Source organism: Protopterus annectens, chromosome 3.part0 (genome assembly GCF_019279795.1).
Source record: "Protopterus annectens isolate FY-2018-M chromosome 3.part0, PAN1.0, whole genome shotgun sequence".
Classification (NCBI taxonomy): Eukaryota; Metazoa; Chordata; order Ceratodontiformes; family Protopteridae; genus Protopterus; species Protopterus annectens.
In genome coordinates, this window is record NC_056731.1 from 662,482,197 (window position 1) to 662,508,704 (window position 26,508).

The following is a 26,508-nucleotide window of genomic DNA, read 5'->3' on the forward strand; positions in this document are numbered from 1 at the left end:
GCCAGTTTCTGCTGAAACGAGGATGTTGTGTACCTTTAAAAAAATCCTTGACCGTCTGCATAGACTTTGCCTTATCCAACATTTTCTTTAAAACCTCTTCTGCTTTGACACCAAATAATACATCCTGCTGTAAAGGTGCATCCAATAATTTTGCTTTAACATGATCAGGTACGGTTTGTTCTTTTAACCAAGCATGTCTACGTATGACAGACCCAGTAACAGCTGCTCTACAGGAAGCTTCCAATGAATCAAATCCACATTGTAAAGTATGTTCGCCCACCTGTTCAGCTGCATGCAACAGATCCTGCATTTCCTTGAATTCAGACTGTTCAGTATGTGTGCTCTTTTTTGTTTTAATTGAGACATTAGGAATTGCTGATATTTCAGCATGTGAAACTGACAGTTTAATGCCCTCATAGCCAGAGTTGCTAAGGTGTATATTTTCTTTCCCCATCTATCTAGGGCTCTGGAATCCCTTTCAGAGGGCACAGGATTTTTAGCCACAGAAGCTTTAGCCCCCTTGGGACCCTGGGAAATTGTTTCTGAGTCAGCCACATGGCTTTTATAAAGGAATTTGTGTGAGTCAGGTACTCTGTAGTATCTGTCTGGCTTGGCTGGAGTAGGAAGTAGAGAGTCTGGATTTTGACTAGACTCCAAGTAAACATCATCCACAATATCTAAAACTGGAGGGATAGCAAGTGGTCTGTGCTGGGGTAGTAAAAGGAACTCTCGGAGCCTTTTCTTAGAATCAGAGTAGCCCTGGCCTTCCCAGTGGAAATGTTCCCTCATGGTATGTAAAGTTTCCCCAAAGGAGTAGTCTTCAAGGGGAGATGCTGAGGGAATAGTGTCTTCAGCATCAGAGTCTTCATAAGGGGGAAAAGTGTAATCCTGTTCCTCAGAAGAATCTGAGGAAACTGAAACCTGGTCAGAGGAAGCATAATCCTCCTCTTGTCTTGGTCTTTTATCTGGAGGGGGATGGGAATCCCTGATTAGGGTAATCAAATCTTCAGCCATCTTAAGCATCTGTTTCTTAGGCATGGGGCCTTGAACTGTAGACTGATGTACAGTCTTTTTTGGTTTTAAAGGAGTTTTAAGCTTAGCATAAGATTTAATGGTGAGTGTAGTCGGTCTGAAAACACCTTCTGCAACCGAAGGTGTTTCCACTGCACCGGGGTCTCCTTCTGCTCCGGTGTCGGAAGGGCCTAATAAAGATGGCTGTGTCGGCCTAGTACACTCCGCTTGAGAATGTGCAGCTGTCTGGTGTTCCAATTCTGCGGTTGTCAGGGGCTGTATACGCGCCTCACTGAAAACCGGAGAACCGGCAACAGGCCCAGCAGAGGCCTCGGAGTCTGGCTTGTTCCTAGGCTGCCTGTCCTTATCCTTGTGTTTTTTTATGCATGCCAGTCGTCGGCTGCTCCGACAGCATGATATAATTAAATTGCATACCAAATTAATGTTGTGTGAAGTAAAAACGGCGTTTGATAGTTTGTTTATTAAACCTAGCACAAAACCGACAACCTGTGACGTTGTGGTCTGGGCCTAGGCAAAGAATACAATAAGAATGGAAGTCCTTATGAGGTATTTGCTTCCCACAAGAAATGCAATTGTTAACTTTTTCTGACATCGGACTGAGGCAAGAAAAGGTTCCCCAATGGGGTACTTAGCTTTACTGAAGACTTCGGACTGAAATTCGAATCGAAAATCTCAGGTGTCGGCCGACTGGCACTTGCGAACTGCTTCTGCTTCGGGCACCGCGCGGCAAGAAAGACTGAAGAAAATGGTGTCGGATGCCTCTTATATACCCCTGGTGCACTGACGTCAGGGAAGAAGCAACAGCAACCGACGCCGGACCAAGACTTTGGAACTCAGGCCGACTGCAGGACCGCCTGACAGCAGGATAACCCAAGTGTGATGACTGCAGCAGGGTAACACGATGAACATCTATTGTTTCCAGGCTGTGGCAATGTTGAGTACAAACACTTTTTAGGTACCATTGAAGTTTCGTCATATGCAGTCTTGCATATGGAATTAGTAGAATGCAGGATGCCATGAAGCCCAAAGCCTGCAGAATTTTTCTTGCAGATAACTGGGCCTTTGTTGCCAACAGTTTGAAATAGGTAGTCAGTTGCCTTTATTTGTCTGGCGTGAGATAAACCATCTGGGCAGTTGTGTTTAAGCTTGCACCCAGGAATATTATCTCGAGAGGGTATTAGTTTTGATTTCTGTTTGTTGACTGTGTACCCTAGGTATGGTAGTAATCTCTTTACAAACGCCAGATGGTGTAGTAGAATGTCCTTGTTCTCTGCATGAATGAGGCAGTCATCCAAGTAAGGATATATTTATATTCCTCTTTGTCTGCAGTATGCAATTACTGGTGCCAGGCACTTTGTGAAGACCCTGGGTGCAGTAGATTAGCCAAAGGGCAGTGCAGAGAATTGGTAGTGCATTGAGCCAGCTTGAATCTGAGGTATCTTCTGCATGTTTGTCTGATTGGGACAAGCAGGTATGCCTCTTTTAGTTCTAAAGTCACAAGCCAAGCCTTCTTGCCCAACATGGGCAGAAGTTGCTCTTGAGTCAACATTTTGAATTTTGAAATATCCAGATATGTGTTTAGAATAGATAGGTCCAGTACTGGTCTCCAGGCTTTGTCCTTTCTGGGTACCAAGAACAGTCTTTAATAGAATCCTTGCCCTTGCTCTTGCTCTGGTACTTGTTGAATGGCCCTCACGTCCATGAGGGATGAGACTTGTTTTTGTGCCTCTGCCCATTGATGTTTTGGCAGGTCTGGCCAACCGTTTGCCCTTGGCAGGGTATGGAAGTGAAACTTGTAGCCTTTTGACACTATGTTTAAGACCCATTTGTCCTGGGTTATTATGTGCCAATTTTGAGAAAAAAGTGCTAGTTTTCCCCCTAAAGGTGCTGCCAGAAGATAAGCGCTTGGCGCAGGCAGGGGAAAGTCATTGGGACTGTTTCCTGTATGGCTGTGATTTGTCTTCTCCAGTTTTGGAGGTAGAAGCACCCCATTGTTTAGACCTGTATGAACCTTGGGGCTGGGATCTGCCTCTAGGGCTTCTGTATCTGCCCCTTTATGGCCTGTCTGACACTGGAAAGGACCAATTCTTTGTAGGCCAGTGTCTGCTAAATCTTAGTGGCTGTACCTGTAAGAAATCCTTGACTGTTTGGATAGATTTAGCTTTGTCCTCCATTGTCTTTAACACCTCTTCTGCTTTAACACCAAACAAAGTATCATGCTGTAATGGATCTAATAATTTTGCTTTAACATGATCAGGTAGATTTTGTTCCTTTAACCAAGCATGCCTCCTAATGACAGAAGCCGTAACTGCGGACCTGCAGGAGGCCTCCAGAGAATCAAAACCACATTTCAAGGTATGCTTTCCAACTTGTTCAGCTGCATGCAATAATTTCTGCATTTCTTTGTTTTCTGCACATTCAGAATTAATCAACATTTTCTGTTTAAGCAGTGACATAATATATTGCTGATATTTGAGCATATGAAACTGATAATTTAAAGCCCTTATAGCCAAGGTAGCAGAAGTGTAAATCTTTTTTCCCCATCTGTCCAGTGCCCTAGAATCCCTGGCAGAGGGAGTAGGGTTTTTTTCAGTGAAAGCCTTGACCCCTTTGGGACCCTGAGAGAGAGTTTCTGCGTCAGCAGCAGGGTTTTTGAAAAGGAATTTATGAGAGTCAGGAACCCTGTAGTACCTGTCTGGCTTAACAGGAGCTGGAGGTAAGGAGTCAGGGGTCAGACTGGACTCTGAAAATACATCATCTACAATGTCTAACACAGGTGGAATAGCTAGGGGCCTGTGTTGTTGTAGTAAAAGGTGTAATAACTAGGGGCCTGTGTTGTGGTAGTAAAAGGAAGTCTCTGAGCCTTTTCTTAGATTCTGAATAATCTTGGCTCTCCCAGTGGAAATGCTCCCTCATGGTATATAAAGTTTCCCCAAAAGAATAATCCTCAGGAGGAGAGGCTGAAGGGATAGATTCTTCAGCATCTGAATCCTCATAGGGAGGAAAAGAGTATTCCTGATGAGAAGAGGAATCAGACGAAATGGAAACCTGATCTGAAGATTCATATTCTGTCTCCTGCCTAGGCCTTTTATCAGGAGGGGGATGGGAACCCCTGATCAAAGTAATTAGGTCTTCGGCCATTTTGAGCATCTGCTTTTTAGGCATGGAGGCCTGTCCATGAGGATTTTGTACTTGTTTCTTTGTCTTTAAAGGTGCTTTAGTCTTTGCCTTTGAAGCTGAAGTTGTTTTAATATATAACTGAGTAGGTCTGAAAACACCCTCAGAAGCTGATGCCTGCTCAGCGGCTCTGGACCCATCTGAGGGAATAGTTTCCGAAGGTCCAATACCTTGAGCTTCCAGCGGCCTGGTCAACACCACATGGGTGTCGGTAGTGGCCTGCGAGTCTAAAGTAGCAGTCATCAGGGGCTGCGAAGGCGCCTCATTGAGAACCGGCGACTGGCTTAGAAGAAGCCTCATCGTTGGTTTTGGACCTCGGATGCCTGTCCTTTTCTTTGCGTTTCTTGTGAATTCTTGTGTAGTCGGATGGCTATCCGATGACATTGCATAGTTAAATCTTCTGCCAAAATAGTGAAATGCAAAATCGTACCAACGCTTAATAGTGCGTTGGTAAAATCTAGCACAAAACTGACAGCTAGCAATGTTGTGGTCAGGGCCTAGGCAAGGAATACAGTAAGAATGAAAGGCCTTATCAGGTATTTGCTTCCCACAAGAAATACAATTATTAACTTTTTCTGACATCGGTCTGGAGCAAGAAAAAAGTTTCCCCAATGGGGTACTTAGCTTTTAGTGAAGACTTCGGATCTGAAATTCGAACACGAAAATCTCAGGAGTCGATCGACCGGCACTTGTGAACTGCTTTTGCTTCGGGCACCACGCGGCAAGAAAGACTGAAGAAAATGGCGTCGGCTGCATCTTTTATACCCCTGGCGCACTGACGTCAGAGAAGGGGCGACAGCAACCGACGTCGGACCTAGAATTTGGAATTCTGGCCGAAAGCAATCCTTTTCATAACAGTTCCAGTAGCAGAGCAGGCATCGGTTGATTCATAAGCACACTTCAAAGAGTGTTTAGTCGCTTGAGACACACAGAAGCAATAAGATTATTCATAGAGCATTTTTCCTCACAATAGGGAAAGGTGGTTACAATTATTCTCATATTCTCAAATGATGCAGGCATAAACTTTAACAAAGCTTGACAGTTAAAAATTCTAAAAATAAATGTGGCAAAACTTTTCCCCAAATCTATTAAAGGCTTTCCCCTCTTTATCAGCAGGGAAGGGACCGGAATATACCAGATGTGTGACATCAGTAGGATTTACCAAAAAAATCACTGTAGGATCAGACCTGGGATTAGAAAATAAAAGATAGTATGATTCAGGTACTTTATAAATCTGTTTTTTAAGGACAAAAGGTGGCCTGTTAGGCATGGTACAGGTAGTAATAAATACATCCTCCAATGCTGGAAGAACAGGGGTGAGTTCAGGAAATTCCAGCTGTAATAAATCACAACACTGTATCAGGGACAGTGTAATATCATTATGTTCCCACTGAGACAACTGGTTCGTTCTGGACATGGTTTCTGAAAAAAAAAAAAAACTTTCAAGGGACTATCAGAAGAAACACTCTCCCCAAAATGAGAAGTAGTCACCTTAGGAGAGAAAGCAGTTGTCCTCTCAAAATCATTTTCCTGTTCAATACACTTGGAATTTTCAGAAAATAAAGATTTCCTTTATCTCTAAAAATAACACCAGAAACTGAAGGGTCAAGAACAGGAACTAAGCTCAGTAACTCACTCCTTTATAAAGTAACAGACAGAGGAAGATAAACGTTTACATTTCTGCTTCTTTTTGACAGGAATTTTTTTTGGCAGCAGACTGTCTCCTGTTATGCAAATCTCTCCTAGATGCAGGCATCCCAATCTGGTTAGGTAAAAAGAAATTCCTTGCTCCTTTCTCTGAGACTGACAAGGGAGGTTTTCCCTTGGCCACCAAGGGCACTCCAGCAGCCACAGTGGATGGGTCCAATACCCCACACCCCCAAATCCATGGTGGCTGAAAGGATTACACCAGAGGGAGATGACGTAAAAGATAAATGGTATGAGAAACCAGAAATTGCCACAACATTGTCATCCATCTGTGGCAGAGGCAAATTTGTAGCCTGCTGAAGAAATAAAGGCAGTCTGGGCAGTCTGTAAATTTCCTTATTTTTGTGGCCTGAAGAGGAGAGGGTAGATTCTGTCCGTCTGAGCTGGGAGTTTCTGGTTAGAGGCTTTTTGTGCCTGCTTATTTGAACTATTTCTTTCTGAAACTGGTACGCCTTGTTTGTTGTAGCATAGACTAGATTCAGACCTGCTGAATCTAGCTTTGTTTGTATAACTTGAGCACTAATCCTGGCTATCTTTTTTTGGAGAAGGTTCCCCTGCACCCTAGTGGCAGGAGTGTGCAGTTAGAACTTGTCTGATAATGGGGCTTAGTTTTTAGCTCTTATTGGTTAATTTGTTTAAATCAGTTTGCTCATTTTCTACTGTTATTAAATAAAAAATACACTTTATGCATCGACTCTTAGTTAGGGTTAGACTTTTCCCAGCGCCATAAAATCTGCCCTTCAAATTTTCCCTTAGAACTAGTCAGTTATTTTGTTTTAGCACTCAAATCTGTTTCTTTGAACTCAGCACTTGTTCAAAACTCATTGTAAGCACTAAGCTACTAATTACTACAGCACTCAACTTTCCTCACTTATCTAGATGAAAACAGTTTTTAGTACTTAAATAAGCAACTATCCAGGCATGTCTAAGGGTCAGTTCCTGGTGTTTTCTCCTGTCTACCTGATGAATCTGGGCATCTTGGGGCAATGCAGCAATTGCCTCATGTACACAGACAACCTTATCCTCCTACCACCCAACACTACAACTTGTGAGAGATGCACTTATATTGCCAAGCTGGAAGTAAAGCTTTCTTCACCCAAGACTGGACTAAACAGTCAAGAGGAGAAGGTAAACACTTGCACCACACCACACTCATCACATAGTCCCTCAAAACCTACACCATCAAAACACACATGGAAACACAAAAAACACACCTACATTCACGGAGGCTCTCAATAAAAATCTACCCAAGCAACAGAGCCCTGTAAAGCAGAAACACATGCAACCTCCACCCCCCAACACAACCCAAATGACACATAGCCCACAAACTCAGTGTGCCACTCAACCACAGCCCATAAGGCATAACAACGTACCCAACACTCTAGTCATAGGTGACTCTATAGTCAAGCACACTGATGTACCACTCACCAGGCTAAACAAGGAGAAAATTACTGTCAGCTGCCTGTCAGGTGCCAGGATCTGCCACATAACACACACACTCAGGTCACTCCACAACAAGTACAAATATGACTCTGTCATTGTCCATGTTGGTGTGAATGACCTGAGACGTACCTCCCTGGACTACATGAAAAGAGACATAGAGGAGCTCTCCGATCTTGTGGCCCAGGTAGGTATGACCCCAGCCCTGAGTAGCATCCTGCCATCACCCAGAATAATACCACAGTACAAGAACAAAATGATTGACTTCAACAACTGGCTAAGCTTCTGGTGTCATTCTAAGAGGATCCAGTATCTGTCTGCCTGGGATGACATGATCGACAGACCATGATGCTTTGCAGAGATGGCCTGCACCTGTCGCCCTTGGGATTCCAGATACGGGCTAAGGCTCTTGCCACCCCTATAGTGCCTTTGTTAGGCAAGGTTCAAATGACAAATTCACCACCGTAACAGGTCAAGCAAGCAAAATCTGAGAATAATGCTACTTAATGCCAGAAGTCTAAACCTCAAAATGCACTCACACTAGGCACTCCTTAAAATGGAGACCTGCTTCAAGGCTCCAAATAGCACCCCTGCATTACCAAGCTATAATTCATACCACATCTTTTGGCCATCTAACCTGGACTGAAACACTAAAGGTGGAAGAGTGTCCATATTTATTAAGGATACCCACACCCCCAGGCTAGTTGCTCAGCCTAATGCATCCGAGATTATCCAAGTGCAACTAACTCTGGGCAAGACGGCAATCCAAATTGTAGCTTTCTACAGATCCCCCACCATGACCCAGGATTCCCACTCCTCATTTCTAGACACACTGGAAATATTAGGGTACAACCCAACACCCTAATAATGGGCGATTTCAACTACCCCTCCATTAACTGGGAAAACTACTCATGTACCAACTATTTTGCTCAACATTTTCTGGAATTCATAAATTCCAATGCCTTGGATCAACTTATCCACACCCCCACCAAGGGCAGCAATATTCTAGACCTGGTCATTACCAACATGGGTGACCAGGGTTTCACACCAAAAGTCAATTCCTCATTGGTCAGAGCCGACCACAAGCTAATCACCCTAGACATCCACATCTCGTCCCCACCGCCCATTAGGGAAACTACCATAAAACATTTCTCCAAAGCCAACTCCATGCTTCTTAAGACAGAAGTGGCAAACTTCTTGACACCCATGCAGACGTACAATAAAGGTACGACTGCTGAATCCTACACAATTGCACTTTATAAGCACTTACACGAGTGCATGGATCATGCTATACCTAACAGAACTAAGATGCGATCCTCCAAAAAAATGAAGCCATTCTGGTGGTCCTCTGCCATAACAAACTCTACAACAGAAGAAAGAAACTGTTGCAAAAAAGAGTAAAATCCCATGATTGGAGGAACTCCCTGGTCAGCCTCAGTAAGAATCCTCCAAAGCTAGTTACAAAAACAAAATCACCACTGATTCTAAAAACAACCATAAAGCATTCTATAGCTATGGTAAGAATCTCAATGGCAACACTCAGATCTGCTCTGAGTTACAGCACAATGGCACTAAATATACAGAACCAACTGATATTGCCAACATCCTGGCAGATAGATTCAGTGCTAACCTTACCCCCCTCTCACCCGCTAAAGGGCCCATCTCTATACCAGAAGAATGTTAAGTTCCTATAATCATGGCTGCACAGGTAAAAACCACACTCTCCAAAGCCAAGAACACAGCATCCATGGGACCTGACAACATCCCAGGTTGCGTTGTACATGAACTAAAGAGCAAACTGGCACCCCACCTAAGTACCATGTTCATCCATAGCTTCATCTCAGGCTTTGTGCCCACTGAATGGTGCACAGTGACGGTTATCCCACTCCACAAAGGGGAGCCACCACAGACCCTGGGAACTACTGCCCCATTAGTCTGACGTGCCTGGTCTGCAAGGCCATGGAACGAATCATCATGGAACTTATAAACAAAGACATTGATAATCTCCAAACTCTGGACCACACCCAGTTCGGGCCTGTAAAAGGCAGATCATGTCTCCTAAACCTGATAGACTTCTTTGAAGCAGTCACCAAAGCCATAGATGAGGGTAAGGTGGTTCACACAGCCTATCTAGATCTTGCCAAGGCTTTCGACACCATCCTCCACTCTGGAAGTATAGATAAACTCACTAAACTAGGTATAAATCCCTATGTCACAAGATGGGTTGCCAACTGGCTCACTGACAGAATCCACACTGTGAAAGTAGCAGACTCCAAATCCGACTTCAGACCAGTGACAAATGCAGTACCACAGGGTTCAATCCTGGGTCCTCTCCTGTTTGGTATCTGCTTCGCTGAAGTACAGGCTGACACAGAAGATCTTTGGCTAATGAAGTTTGCAGATGACTGCAAACTAGGAGCAATAATCAAAACTCCTAATGATGTGGACATCCTATAAAAGGGCCTCACTGAGACAGATGCCTGGTGTCAAAGCCATGGCATCAAGCTCAATGCCAAAAAGTGCATTGTCATCCTCTTTGGTAAAAACTCTGTACTCATGAACTACCACATAGGCGGTAGTAAACTTAACGCCAAAAGTGTGATAAGAGACCTTGGGACACAGGTGGATAGTAGTCTCTCCTTTGATAATCACATTGCCACAGTAGTCAGAAAATCCTTCTACGTGGCACATCTCATCACAAAAGGTTTCTTATCCAGGAAAAAAGAGGTCATTGTTCCCCTCTACTCATCACTCATTAGACGCATTATAGAGTACAACACCTCTTTTGGTATGTACCTCACAAGACATCTACAACAACTGGAAAGACTGCAGAAACACCTCACAAAGAGGATTACCAGCCTCAAACAGATGCCCTCTGCAGACAGTCTCAAAAATCTCCAGCTTTACTCTGTCGCATATCACCTACTCAGAGGCAATCGCTGCCTAACATACAAAGGTATGCCAAACCCAGAGCTGTTGGACACGCTCCACTTAAAAAAATCCCAATCCCTCCAAGCTACACGCTCTAGGGACCTAAACCTTGTCACCACAATAAACAGAACATGCTGGAGGGATAGATTCCTGTCCCAGAGACTTCCCATACTCTGGAACAAACTACCCATCTATATCAAACAAACCTCTTCATTAGCACTCTTCAGGAAAAATCTTGATGATTGGACGGGGAATTGGAAATTTACCCCGGGGATCACTTCTGTGGCTCTGCTCAACAGTGGCACAGGAAAATAATTTTCTTGGGTGGTGAAAGCCAGGGTACCTTCTTGGCTAGGCTTATATAGGCCCTAGGACTAATAGTCTAGTACCTCCCTATGAACCAAGGAACTAATAAACTGTTCCATGCTGAAGCCAAAATTGAAGCCTGAAGCCTTGTTAAGGATGACAGCAATAGTAGGTGAAATGGGTAAGTAGTTTTTTCCAAAAAAAAAATACAGTGAAAAGGACTTTAACTCTTAACCAACACCCCAAAGTAATTTAACATACATTTTAAGTAGAAAAGTTAGTTATAACATCTTTTTCCACAATAGTAAAATGTATTTATTTATTTATTTAACATTTGTTTGCCAGGATAGTCCGACTGGACAACAAGTGTCCGTTTTCAGGGGAGTCCTGGGGAGAAAAAATCCATAAGTTTACAGAGACAAGAAAAATTTACAAAGAGACATTACAGAGTAGTAGCATACAGATTTGTAGACTTTACAGCCGATAGCATTCAATAAAAGGATAGTCCCTCTTTTGGTTGAAAATACAAGTGTACAAAATATACAATGAGAGTAGATAAGAACCTGGTAGAGCATTGCAAGATATTTCACAATTGAATAAGAGTATATATATATATATATATATATATATATATATATATATATATTTTTTTTTTTTTTTTTTTTAAGTTTTTCATGTATACACTCAAGCAAATATACATGTAACAGTATATACATGTACACATATACATATACACATACATACATCCACATAAAAAATAAGTTTTACTTCACAATAAAAAGTCATTGAAAGTCACTTGACAGTCCACATACACCGTTTTCCTAGCTTAAGTTTTACTGTAAACTTAAGTAAATTAATTTTACTTGTAAAAAATATTAATGTGGAACTTGTTTCCCTGAATGGAACTTATATGCCCAGCAATAGGGAACATTTAGCTGATGGTCGATTTACGAAAGTCAAAAAGAGGAGCACTCACTGGCACAGGAAAGCTCTGAATGACTTGGCACTTTCTTCAGTTCTGCTTGAGCTGCCAAATGTTTGGGTGCATGAAAGGTGCCCCTAAGCTCTGGAAGCTGGCTGTATGGCTAGTACATCCTCTGTAGGATATAACCCCTATAGCTTAGACTACAGCAGCAGTGGTCAAATGATGAATGCCAGACTATTTCAAAATACTTTGAAAGTTATTGTGCCAGTTGTGATAAGGAGCACTACTATTTAGAGCACAGAATGATGACAAAAATCAATTCTTTACAGTATAAATGCCTATAGTGAGCATGAATAATGTCCAAACCACTTTACCAAAAAAAGAGGCCAATTTTATTAGTTCCTTCAAAGACCAATATGCCAGTTGGTGTCAATCCAAGAGCATATTCCCCGCCATCTCTTCCCTGGAAGACATAAAAACACATAATTAATATGTAACAATCAAAACTTAATTTTGTAATATTCAAAACATAACATTACAAAATTCTCAGATCTACTATACTCGGACAGATGAATAATGTTTGCATGCTATATAACCACTGATATATTATACAGCAAAAATTAACTGTCTACAGTGGAAATAAAATGCATATAGTTTTGCAAACAAGTATCAGTTGAGATGCCTAATTTAAATGTCCATTGCATGCTTATATTTATTTAATCACAACTCTGCGACAACTAAAACGGGTAATTTAGAAGTGCATTGTAAGTTCTTGTTATCTGCACAAATAACACATTCTAATGGAGAAAAAAGAACAGTTGCACACATGCTGTGAAATAAGGTATGGGCGCTCTCCCCTAACAATGTCTCTGGAAATGTATTTATTTATTTATTTATTTACATTTGTTGACCGGGAGAGTCCGAATGGACACAGGTCCGTTTTCAGTAAAAGCCCAGGGAGAAAAGCTCCACATTAAGTATTATTTGCATTATACAGTTAAAAAACATAGCATTTAAATATAGACATTAGTCCAGTTAAGGACGCAAGACAAGAAGAAAACATATGTAAAACAGCTGTAGAACATAGTAGAATTTTAAAATATGGTGACATATACTAAACATGGTTACATCATCAGTGAACAATTGATACAATCTGTTTTTGAGGTACATAACAGCCATTACCAGTTGTTGCTACAAGAAGTTAGTATTATGTGGTAGGTAGCCTTGGAACATGAGTAGCCAAGCTTGCTAAGAGCAGGTTGTTGATAGGGGGTTGAGAGAGGTAGTGGGTGGGGGGATTGGATGGTATTAGAGGGGGGGTTGCCAGGGCATATCTGGCAAGTTTGATTTTAATAAGGATTTAAAGTGGGTGCAAGAAGTTACAGAGGTAATTGAGGATGGGAGGGAGTTCCAGAGTTTGGCTATAGTGCAGGAGAATAATGCTTCTCCAGCAGAGTTAATGGCTCTTGTGACCTGTAGGAGGTTTTTGTGGATGGATCTTAGTGGTCTCGTGGTTATGTAGGGTTGGTTGGAAATGTTCTTTGGTACCTCCCCTAAACTGCAAAAAAAAAAAAAAAACCCTCTCAATCATTTCTTATCCATAACCATCTTGACAACTCCACTGATCAAGTCATCTCCTTCAAATACCATAGCATGTGGCTTGATTCCACACTGAACTTTCACCTTCACCTACAACATATACGGAATAAAATAAATTCTCTGCTATTTTGGTCCTACAACATTTCTCCCCTTCTCTTTAGACCAACCAAGAATGCCACAGGCAAAGGCATTCGGGTCTATATCAGAACATTGAAGTATTACAACTTTGAATGATCTGATATTGAACACTATTCAGCGAATGCTAAGAATAGCGAAGCTACAGAACAGTGAATTCTTTCCTCAGGAAAGAATTCAGTTGGCCGTTTCTGTGGCTTCACTATTCTTAGTGCTATGATGGAAAGTTACGGGTTGGGTTCAGGTAAGTGTGAGATTGTTTGTACGTTAGGTTTAGGGGCGGGTTAAGTGACTCAGGGTTAGGGTGCGGGTTAGGCGTGTGTGCGATAGTGACAGACTTTAGGGGTGGGGCGGTTTAAGTGAGTTAGGGTTAGGGTGCAGGTTAGGTGAGTGTGCGATAGTGACGGACCTTAGGGTTAGGGTTTGGGTTAAGGTAAGTGGGTAGATAGTAGTGTATGTTTAGTTTAGTGTAGCATTAGATGTAAGAATTTAAGTGTATGGGTGTGGTTGTTGTTTGTTTGATGTGCTTGTGTTGTGTGTATGTGTTTCGGAGCAGCGATTTTTTTCCATGGGAAAAAATTTGCTGTTCTGAATGTTTGATATTTTCATGTTTAGATGTTTTGCGGCCGATGAAATAGCGTTCACTATTTTCATCTTTCAATAACGTGATATAAACGCAGGCACTCTAAGAGAACAGTTTGAATATGGACTTACACTGGTTACAGCATCATCCAAGAAAAAGTCTTTCATCATCCAAACTATAACCAACACTTTCCACCATTTGATTACTTCCCTACTTAAGAAATGAGCATTATTGTATCTTGCTTAATAAAGCCAATTGGATAATTGTCCAGCAAAGTGGCAAACTGCTTGTTGGATCCCAACTATACAAGCTCCTAGAAAAATACTCCTGTCCTTCCCTTGCCTCCAACCTATTTAGATGACTCCACATTACAATCTAAGAATTCTTAATCACTAGTGTCTACTTCTTAAATGTCCCAGAACCAGACTTTATTGCACTTACCATGCCATCTCCATCCTAGGCCCAATCTGAGAATCCCACTGCTATTAAAGATGTCACATTGTAGCCATCATTTCGTGCTCAGCTTAAAGATCATCTCAAATCCAGGTCAATCTGCAAATGCTTCCACTATGAACACATCATATAATTACCCGCTATATATATATATATATATATATATATATATATATATATATATATATATATATATATATATATAAAGGCTGGCACAGATTTACTAGCCAATTAAAATGAATACTAACATAAATATATTATATGCTGAGATGCTTACTTCCACAATGCAAGGTGATGTTCTTCCCACTACTAATTGATTACAACTGAACTGTGATAACTGTCACAGATTTTTATATCAGGTTCCAAAGAAAGCAAAACAAGACAAGCTAATCTGTGAGTTCCATCCTCTCAGTGCTTTTTATTGAATGACATCACATTTGATCACGACTCTGGTAACGTACAGACTCAGAGATTTACTAAGATCTGCTGCAGTATTTGAAAATTATAGAACTGTTTGTTTAAACATAAACATTTAATCAGTTATAACACTGTTGACAGACTTTTTAACATAAGCACCTGTAATAAGTCAGTGTGGTTGTCAAATGGATTCCCTATTATGCTGTCGCAGATGCAGGTTGTCGAATGCGTCTTTGTCAAAGCGTAAAGCATGAAAAGGCAAAATAGCGAAGTGGCTGTTTAGAGAATTATTTCTCTGGGAAAGAATTTATTTGGCCACTTTCACTCTCGGAGTTGGTATATTTAAGTAGGGGGGTGTGGGGGGCACAGCCTCCCATGTCGGGGGGTGTGGGGGGTGTAGCTCCCCACATTAAGTAATGTTTTACTGTTTTTTTTTTTTTTTTTGTTTCGGAACAACGATTGTTTTCCATTGGAAAACAATCGCTGTTCTGAAGTTTTGAAGTTGAAAGCTTTTGCTTACATGGGTCGATTATCTTTCGTTCGCTCTTCTGAGCATGCGATATGATAATATAGACCCATCAAATGACACCTTATTTATAAAATTGCTTACAAAACTCCAGCTAACTATGCTGGCATATGTTACACATGGGCTGCCCTATTCTCCCTGGCACAGATGGCAATAATTCACATTGTAACAGGGAGCATGACCCATCACATCAGGAGTAGAGGGGGCATGCCTTCTGAGGAAAACCCTTCTATGTTCTTCAGTTAGCATCGCTATTGCCTGCCTTTTGGTATTCTCTCGGTTTAGTGTTCACACCTTCTACTGTCAAACCTCCATGGTGTGAAAGTACAGTTGCACAAGTAAACTTACTATAACAATAGATGTTCTAATAGATCACTGATGAAATAGCCTAAATGATATGGGGGATATATTGCTAAGGACTGGAGAACTGGTTAGTCTTCAAAGCTTTAGTGTAACTTATATATGCCCTAATCACTGTAGCTCTGAAGGACAGAAGTATAAAGAAACAGATAAGGGTGCCAAAATCTCAGAGCTTTCTTGTCGCAGACCAAGAGAGGTTACAGCCCTGTCAGTTAGGTATGTCTTAGCTGAAAAAGGGAATGACGTAACTCACCCTGGTAGAAAAAAGAAGGAAAAGGAGAGGTGAGTGTGTTTGTACTGCAACAGTGATCTATTTGAACATTTACTGTTACCTTAAGTTTACTTACACAACTGCACTATATTCATCATTATATCACTGCTGCAGTAACCTAAACTGTACGGTGTGAATACCAGAGCTTTGAAGAAAAGGAGGAGGGTCAGAGTATAGCAGCCTTTGGACAACAGTCTTAGCAAAGCTTGCCCTGGCCCTAGAGAAAGAATGCAACTTGTAGTGCTTGGTAAAGGTCTTCACTGAGGACCAAGAAGCTGCCTCTAGAAGATTTCTAGAGTCAACCCCATTTCAAAAAGCCACAGAAGTAGCCACCACAGCTGTAGAAGATTGAGCCCTGACTTTGGCTGGATTGTCTTGTTATGATAGGAATAATAAAAAGTAGCCTGAGCCAACCATTTAGAATATGTCTGTTTTGACATGGATTGCTCCCTTTTTCTTGTCTTCAGAGGGAAGAAATAGGTGAATGATTTTTTTTTTTCCTGTCAAAGTAGTATCTGATTTGCTTCTGGAGATCCAGAGTGTGAATATTTCCCCCCCCTTATTTTTTGGTTCTGGAAAGAAAACAGGGAAATGAATAGCTTGGCTTAAAGTAAACTCTGAAACCACTTTAGGCATAAAAGAGGGCTTGGTTCTCACAGTTACCCTATCTTTGTGGAAGATGAGATAGGATAAAGTTGAATCGCTTATAACTCAGATATTATTTTTGCAGAAATCAGAGCAATAAGTAACACTGTTTCCCAAGACAAAAACTTTATATCAGCCTCATGACATGGTTTAAAATGAAAAAGTACAAGTTTCTCCAGTTCAAAATTAAGATCCCAAGGAATAGATATTGTTCCTCAATGTGGATGGATTTCTAATAAAACTCTTCAAAAAAGTTCGCTTTGAGTGGGTTAGAAAGGGGGAGATCCAAGGGCAGATAAAGCAGGGATGGACAACAGGAGAATCTTGATAGAAGAGTAAAAAAGACCAGATGATAGTAACTCACACAAATACTAAAGAACTAAAGGTATCTGAGCCTTAAACAGATCTTGGGTCTTGCTTTGGCATCAAGTAAAAAATCTTTTCCACTTAGCCATATATCGTTTTCCAGAAGCAGGTTTCTTCACCTCCTTTTGTATCTACTGCATGTCCTTAGTGAAGAAGTGCCTAAATTGTATCCAAGTTCTTCCAGCTAGTCTGTAAATTGAAGTAGTTGAAGACTGGGGTGGATCAGAGAACCCTCGGTCTTGTGTGAGTAAACCCATCCTGAAAAGAAACTTGTGGTAATTGCCCTTGGCCATTTTGAGAAAAAGGGAGAACCATTGTTGTCTTGGCAAAAAGGGAGTTAGCGGTATCATCTTTGGAGAACATGTTTGAATCTTATCCCTGGTTATCAAAGAGAAGGGTGGAAAGGCATACAATAACATACCTCTCTGTGGGACAATGAAAAGGCATCTGTCTTTGAGGCCTTTGTGCAAGAAGTCCTGAAGCAGTATTGCTTTATCTGTCTGTTTTAAATACAGGCACACAAATTTATGTGAGGAGTTCCCAGTTGGATCAATTCCTGAAACACCACAGTGTGCAGCTTCCATTTATGTGTGTGTTGGGGGCTGGAGGGGGATCTGTCTTGGTCCTGTTCAGCTTGTCTGTTGCAAAATTCAGCTCTGATAGAATGTAAGTAGCCTACAGTGATAGATTGTGCTGAATTGCTCAATACCAGACTACCACAGCTAGTCTCCAAAGAGGGTAGGATTTGGTGACCCATGTTTATGTACCACCTCACTGTGGTGTTGTCTGTGATTATTTGTACAGGGCCTCTGATCCAAAGATGGTTTAAGGACATGAGAGCATTTATTACTGCCATAATTTCTTGGTATTTATGTACTTCACTTTCTCCTGCTGATTCTACAGCTTCCGAGATTTCACTCCTTTGGATATAGCTCCTCAAGCAATGCCTGTGACATCTGTGGTTACAGATTGAGTAGGGACAATAGGGGAAAAATGGAGACCTGGGTAGCAGGACTACTGATCCAACCACAAGAGGCTCTCCCTTTTGACAAACCCTGCCACTGGGATCTGAAAGGATAGGGGTGAGCTGGTGTTGGGTCCAGACTGATTTGAGGAACCATTGTTGTCTTTTCATATGAAATCTGGACAGGAAAATTATGAGAACTGTTGAGACTATAAAACCTAGAATTCTGAGTTATTCCCTGGCAGATTCCAGATTCTGGCTAGAAACAAACCGAAACAGTTCCTTGTAAAATTCCACTTTGTCCAGAAGAAGTTAAGCCATCAGAAGGAATACATTCAGAAGACATTCCAGAAGCACTATCCCATGAGCTTGAATAAGAGAGGATTTATCTAGTTTCACTTAAAATCCCAAATTGAGAAAACAGGGTCTCTTACCCAAGAAAGAGATTCCTGACAACTTATGACATGACCAGGGGGATCGTCTGAGGAGCTGGGACCCAGGTTTATCACTCTACCAAAAAAAAAAAAATTATTGATAAGCAGGCAGAACAGTCACAGTATCATGCTCTTCCCCCACACAAAAACGGCAAGAACTGAGGTAAAAACTCTACCTAAAAACACAAGTCCCAACTCACAGCAATAAATTCTGGCAAAAAAAAAATTACAATTTTTCTCTCAAAAAAATGGATGGTAGTCCTCAACGTGGTTCTTATCTGACAACTTTGCAAAGCACTACTGGACCACCAAATCCCTCAATGCAGTATCAGAGAGTAAAACTTGCTGGAATCCCAATGGCAAGAAAGGTAAAAAAAGGATGGCTACACACTGATCAACAGCGTAACTTCAGCTCTCCAAGTGTGAAAACAGAAACTGAGAAAAAGGAGTGCCACTGAAAATTATTTGGTAAAATTCAGTTATTGGATAGTAAATACAGATCCTGTATGAAAGCAAAGAAGAAATTTGGAAAACCTGAAAAAGAGAAAAGATGAAGAGAAAACAATGTCTGGGAAGGATTCTGCCGCGGTTTAGCAAAAGGGAGTTCAAGCTTCAGCTATGGCTTAAGAGATGGCTTCCAGTAATTTAGAGGAAAAAATAAATCAAAAGTGTTTTTCCCCTAGAGGCTCAAAGTAATTTTTAATGAAGAACAGGCTAAGGAAGAAATAAAGTTTATCAAACAAAACATGAATGATAATTAAAATAAATGAAACATTGAAGGAATATATCAATTCAAACAACAAAAGACTGGAAAAAAAAAACAGAAGAAGCTAACTAGTCATTCAGATGAATTGAAAAAACTGCAAAAGTCAGAGGCTGACATGAAGAAAAAGCTGGATGAATATGAGATTTCTCAAAAAGAAATTTTAAAAAAAGGATAGTTAGAAGACAGAACACACAGGAAAACCTGAGATTTTCTGCTGTACCACAGAAACTGTAAGGAACAGACTGTATTCATTTTAGGTGTTCCAGAGCAGTATTTGTTAATTGACATGGTATCTGGAGTATATGCTCCAAACTTGACCATGGGAAACCAGTCAAGACCTATACCAGAAGAAATAGTTGATCCTGACAAAATTGGGACAGAAGGGCACAGTATTAAAAATTTGAGAAAACAGAATGTTTGTAGAAAATGACTTTTGACTGTATACCAGGCAGAAGAGAAGCAAATTTATCCCAGCAATCAGGGAATGTTGAGAGGCAGGTGTGCGACTTTAGCTGCTGCAACTAGCTGCCTTCAAAGTGTTTTCCCCTAGAGGATCAAAGTAATTTTTAATGCAGAACAGGCTAAGGAAGAAATAAAGTTTATCAAACAAAATGTGAGTCAACAAGCATAAAGGGGCTCTGCTTCTCATTCTTCCTATGGTAAAGCACATACAGAGACTTTGCCAGAGAAACTTTTTCCAGTGTTCCAAAGAAAAATGTTTGAGAGAGTAAAAAAAATCACAGGAGTTGACTAGAAGAATCAGGAGCACTTGACTTGAACCAGAGTCTGGTGTTGGGAGATGGAGATAAATAGGAAGACCAGCAACTCTAAAATTAGAAAATAAATGCAAGACTATAAACCATATTATCACATTTGTTTGGCAAGACAAAGTGGCTGAAAAACACTGGACTGTTTTGACTTCGTTCAACTTATGGGTGGACTGTAGTGCATATAGCCCACTTCATATTATTAATGCTTAGAATGACACTAAAAGGAGGGGAGTTAAGTAAAGCAATTGTTCTTAGTATTTGTATATGACATTGCATGTTACAAAGTGCATGTTACATACAGTAAAACAGTTTTGTGTAGTCTGTAGTTGTAGTCAGGGGTACTTTACTTTCTTTTCCTCCAGAGTTAAAAAAAGTACTTTTTCAGTTGCAAGAAATATAACTTTTACAGTATAACAGAAAAAAGGCTGGATAAAAGCAAGTTTAATGTTCATATTCTCTGATATTGGGCTGCAAGTGTGGGATGGGGTGTATTATATTATATAAAGAAGAATTAGGATATTTCATCTTTTTATTTTACAATATGAATATCTAGATTACTACCTTTGGCTTAAGATGTAAACAGGTGTTTTGTATGCATGTAAGGTTTACAAATAAGACAAAATGATCAAAGCCATGAAAATGGTAAGCTTCTTACAACTGCAAGGATATTATCCTGTTTGTTTTCCACTGGTAAATGTTCAGTGGAGTTGTGATGTCTACAGCTGAGGGCAGCTGTACATTCTTTTATGAGTGAAATTTACAAAGACTCACTGCTGAGTACATTTCCATTGAGAAAAGTTATCTGCAGGTACAAGTAATCTTCAGAATTCTGAGTATTCTTTGCTGAGGGAAATGTAAATTTTAAAGGTACAATGGCAAGCAGTTCAGTGAAAAAATATGAAATTATGGGAAGTAAATAAGAGGTAATACCCTCCCTAGCAGCCTTTATATTTTAATGTAGTTAAAAGAACAGTGAGCAATTTAGTCTAATTTAAAGATAACCAGTGCACTTTTTCATTATGCTAAAACTTAATCTTTTCTGAAAGCAAACAAGCTGTTTTCATATCTGGGAGGAGAAGAGAAATAAGAAAAGAACAGACAGCAAGCAGTGTAACTGTCTCACTAAAGTACATAAAAATGCTCACAATCCTCCAGGGAGACAGATTGTTTCGGCACACCAGTATTTTTTGAATAAGATAGGTGTTTTTCCTCCATTATTTGTTAGATAGTCAAAAAACTAATTTCTTATATAAAAGATACATTTGACTTAATATCTGATATTCAATGGGAGATAGAAATGTACTCGCTCAAGACTGAAATGCACTCGCTTGAGTCATTCCTAAAACTGGAGAACATCGAACTCTGTGCAGTAAGAGAGACCTGGTTCAAGGCTCCGGAGAGCACCCCGGCGCTACCAGGCTACATTGCATATCACACCTTTCAGCCCCGAAATCTGGACATAAGCCCTAAAGGAGGTATGGACTGATGCCCCAAAGGATACACACACCTCCAGACTAGTTGCCCAACATAATGCATCAGAGATACTACAGGTACAACTAATACTGGATAAAACTGCAGTCCAGGTTGTAGCCTACTATAGATCCCCCACAATGTCCCAAGCCTCCCACTCTGCATTCCTGAACACTCTGGAAAGCATTAAGATTCAACCTAATACCGTTATACTGGGAGATTTTAACTACCCCTCCATTAGCTGGGAAAAGTACTCCTGTTCCAACTCATTCACCAAACATTTTCTGGAATTCATTAATTCCAATTCCCTGGACCAACTCATTCTCACCTCTACCAGAGGTAGAAACATTCTCGACCTGGTCATTATAAACATGGGGGACTGATGCTCTACACCAGTAATCAACTTCTCCCTGGTTAGATCTGACCATAAGTTAATCACAGTCAACATCCAAATCCCACCTTCACCCCCCTCAAAGGAAACCACAGTGAAGAACCTCTCCAAAGCCAATTTAGAGCTTCTAAAGAAAGAAGTGTCAAACTTCACGTCATCCATGCAAGTGAGGAATGGGTGTTTGGCTGCTGAATCATACACCAAGGTGCTGTATGAGCATTTACACAAATGCATGGATCAGGCCATACCAAACAAACCAAGTTCCTGTCCTCCAAAAAAGGAAGCAATCTGGTTGTCCCCTGCTGTTAACAAACTCTACAACAGAAGGAAAAAATTGTTGGAGAAAAGGGTAAAGTCCCAAGACTGGAAAATTCCTTTGCTAGTCTCAGCAAAAAACTGAGATCCCTCATCAAATCCTCCAAAGCTAGGTATGAAAAAATTGCTACAGATGCTAAAGATAACCTCAAGGCATTTTTTAGCTATGTCAAGAATCTGCACAACAACACGCAGATGTGCTCTGAGCTAATGCACGATGGCACCACTTACACTGAACCAACAGATATTGCCAATATCTTGGCTGACAGGTTTAATCCAAACTTCACCCCCTAAAGGGCCCATCCCAATACCCGAGGAATGCCAAATCCCTAATATTACAGATACACAGGTAGAAGTCACACTATCCAAAGCCAAAAATACAGCTTCCATGGGATCTGATAATATACCTGGCTGTGCTCTACATGAATTACAAAGGGAACTGGCACTGCACCTGAGTGCCTTGTTCAACCACATCCTCACTTCAGGCTTTGTTCCCACCGAATGGTGCACCACTACAGTCATTCCAATCCACAAAGGGGGAGTGACTACTGACCCTGGAAACTACCGCCCCATCAGCCTGATGAGCCTGATCTGTAAGGCCATGGAGCACATCATTATGGACTTCAAAAATAAGGATATAAGGAACCTTCAAACCCTGGACCCCTCACAGTTTGAGTTTGTGAAGGGCAGATCATGTCTGCTCAACCTGATATATACATTTTTTTAATCTGTCACCAGAGCGGTTGATGAAGGCAAGTCCATACAGCCTACCTTGATCTAGCCAAGGCCTTCGAAACCATCTCCACTCAGGGATCATTGACAGACTCACTAACCTAGGCATAAACCCCTACATCATAAGATGGGTTGCCAACTGGCTCATGGACAGAACCCCCATTGTGAAGGTAGCAGACTCCCAATCCAACTACTGAGCAGTTACAAGTGGAGTGCCACAGGGATCTGTCCTGGGTCCTCTCCTGTTTGGTATCTACTTTGCTGAAGTTCAGGCCAACACCAAGGGACTCTGTTTAACCAAATTCACGGATGACTGAAAACTGGGAGCTATTATTGACTCTCAAGCTGATGTAGACATTCTACAAAAAGGCCTCACAGACACCAATGAGTGGTGCCAGAACCATGGTCTTAAGCTCAATGCTTAAAAGTGCATTGTCATTCCCTTTGGGAAAAACACTGTGCCCACGAATTACCATACTGACGGTAGCTCACTCAACTCCCAAAGTGTGATAAGAGATCTAGGGACACAAGTAGATAGCAACCTCTCCAACAACCATGTTGCCAGTGTAGTTAGAAATTCCTTCTATGTGGCACACCTCATTACAAAAGGTTTCTCATCCAGGAAGAAAGAAGTCATAATCCCTCCCTACTCATCCCTCATTAGACCCATTATTGAGTACAATGCCCCATTTGGCATGTACATCACTAGACACCCACAACAACTGGAGAGGCCACAAAAATTCCTCACAAAGAGGATCCTAGGACTCAAACACATGCCCTATACACACAGACTCAAAAAACTACAGCTTTACTGTGTCTCATATTGCCTACTTAGTGGCGATCTCTGCTTGGCATACAAAGCCATGTCTGACCCAGTGTTGTTAGACATGCTACATCTGAAAAAGTCTCAATCCCTCCACACCACACACTCCAAAGACCTCAACCTCATCACCACCATAAACTGAACCTGCTGGAGGGATAGGTTCCTAACCCAGAGACTTCCCATACTCTGGAATAGATCCCCATCCATGTCAAGCAGAGCACTTCACTAGCCCTCTTCAAGAAAAATCTTGACGAGTGGATGGGTAACAGGAAATTCCCCCCAGAGATCACTTCAACAGCCTTGTTTGATAGGGGCACAGGAAACTAACATCCGGCAACAGGATGACTGGGAATATTCTTGGGCTAGGCTTGTGTTGGCTCTAGGGCCATTACCATTAGCCTAGTACTCACCTATGAACCTATTTGGTTATAGGCTTTGGGGTTTGCATTAATAAATACCCCTGTGGCCATGTATATCATGGAGAAAGTGGCATTTAGTTTGCAAAATATTTTTTTTTAGTTTAACGGTACCTTATGCCATCAAAAACAAGGCACTGCTATGGGGCCTCCTTTGCCCCCATGTATGCCAACATCATGATGGGACTGTTTGAACATGAATATGGCTGACAAAGTTTGCAGATGACTGCAAACTGGGCGCCATAGTAGAAAACACATCTGATACAGATATCCTTCAGAAGGGTCTCACAGAAACGGATAACTGGTGCCAGAGCCACAGCCTAAAGTTAAATGCCAAAAAATGCATAGTCATACCCTTCGGGAAAAACAAGGTTACCCCTAGCTACCAAATAGGTGGCAATCCACTGAGCACAGAAGAAGTTATCAGGGACCTGGGGACCCAGGTTGATAGTAGTCTGTCATTCGACACCCATGTAGCTAAAGTAGTTAGGAAGACCTTCTACATTGCCCACCTTATCATGAAGGGATTCTCATCTAGATCAAGGGAGGTCATAGTCTCCCTTTACTCATCACTATCAGACCAATGATTGAGTACAATCCCCCTTCGGAATGTATCTGACCCGACACTTGCAGCAGCTGGAGAGGCCACAAAAGTTCCTCACCAAAAGGATAAAGGGTCTCAAAATCTGTCCTATGCTGCCCGACTGAAAGAACTCCAGCTCTATTCAGTCGCACCGCTGCTCAGAGGTGACCTTTGCCTAACATATAAGGCCATGTCAAACCCAGATTTGATGAATATGCTTCACCTCAAAAATCTAGATCCATCAGAGCCACAAGGGCGGAGACTTAAACCTTGACACGGCTATTAATAGGACGTGCTGGAGGGATAGATTCATCACCCAAAGACTCCCTATGCTGTGGAACAAAATCCCGGTACATGTGAGGCAGAGCACCTCGCTGGCCTTGTTCAAGAGAAATCTTGACCAATGGATGGGAGATCACAGATATACCCCAGGGATTACCTCAGTGTCACTGCTCGACAGAGGCACAGCAAAATAATGGGTATAGTTCCCCATACTAAAGGGGTGGCGTAAGCCACAAAACGATGGGCTAGGCTTGTAAATGCCCTCGGGCAGATAGCCTAGTATGAACCTATGAACCTATAATATATATATATATATATATATGTATATGTATATATATATATATATATATATATATATATATATATATATATATATATATTATATATATATATATTATATATATATATATATATATATATATATTATATATATCTCATATACAAATTACTTTTTCAAAATGGTATTATTGGTGAAGGTTTACTACCATACATAGGAAATCTCTCCACAGTAACCACTTTTTGTATGGAACTAATTTCCATACACATCAATTTATAAATTTTCTCCCATATGGTGAATTTTTGAGAGTTAAAAGGTTGTGTAATAATGAAGAAATTTTAAGAAAAAAACTTGAGAAAACAAAAAAATATATTCATCTGAGAGGCTATAATGAGGAAGAAGTTAATAGTTCCCTATATAAGGCTCAAAGGGAACATGATAAAAATAATAGGTGTAACTTAAAGTATAACGTACTGAATAATAGAGAAGATAAAACACAAATATATGTGGTTACCATGTTTGATTTACTTAGGGACCTAGTGACTGCAATTATTAAGCAGCACTGTAGCTATCTTCACCAGTTTAAAGAATTTTCTGAGCTATGTAAATGCCCTATCTTCTCATTTAGAAAAAGGCAGAAGTATTAGTGACATGCTTGTACATAGTAAATTTGTTATTCCATGTCAAAATGTGTTTAGGGTCCCAATTGTTAAAGGAACATACCTATATGGGAAATGTATTTCATGTAAATATGTGGTTCGTACTTTTGAATATATTAATGGTTGTAAATTTAATGTGCTGGACAAGTATTGTTGTAATACAGAATGCATTATTTATGTTTCAAGATGCCAGTGTGGGATGTTTTATATAGGAGAAAGTAAAACGGCTTTTAAACTTCCAAGAACAACAAATGTATAGGTATAAGCCAGAATTTAATAAAACAGCAAAAACCTTTCAGTAACACAAAAAAAGCACTCTACCATCTTGGTTTCACATAAGCCTTCAAGGAGTCCTCAAGGGAGAAGGCTGTGCATTGTTGCTCACTTGAGTGGGTTAAGATATTAATTGAACGAGATGAGGTAAAGCTTTTTTCTTTAAGAAAATATATTAACTCTGTTTGCCATGACATTTTACTTTCTCTCGATAAAAATATTTTGAAATGTGTTTGGGTGACATTCAAGAAAAATTGGCCATCTTTGAAAATAAAATATGTGAGTAAAAATTGAATAAAATAAAAAGAGACCTTAGGGACTTTGATAATGGTACAGCCTTCTTTAGACCAGTACGGCAATATCGGGGGTCACAAGTACGCTTTCAAAACAGGAAGGAGTGAGAATGACAAAAGAAGAAGCATCGTTTAGTGACACAAGCAGGCACCAGAGTTATTTAGAAGATGAGCAGGCATTTCCAGC

General features: G+C 40.8%; 1 protein-coding gene across 1 annotated transcript in view; it reads right to left on the reverse strand.

Annotated features, from left to right (window-relative positions):
* Positions 1-26,508, reverse strand: part of LOC122796516 (band 4.1-like protein 4B) — a 2,320,263-nt gene that overhangs the window by 437,174 nt on the left and 1,856,581 nt on the right. The window contains exon 9 of the mRNA XM_044065074.1: positions 11,893-11,981. Coding sequence (XP_043921009.1) covers positions 11,893-11,981 — 89 coding nt within the window. The remainder of the gene's footprint in view (positions 1-11,892; positions 11,982-26,508) is intronic.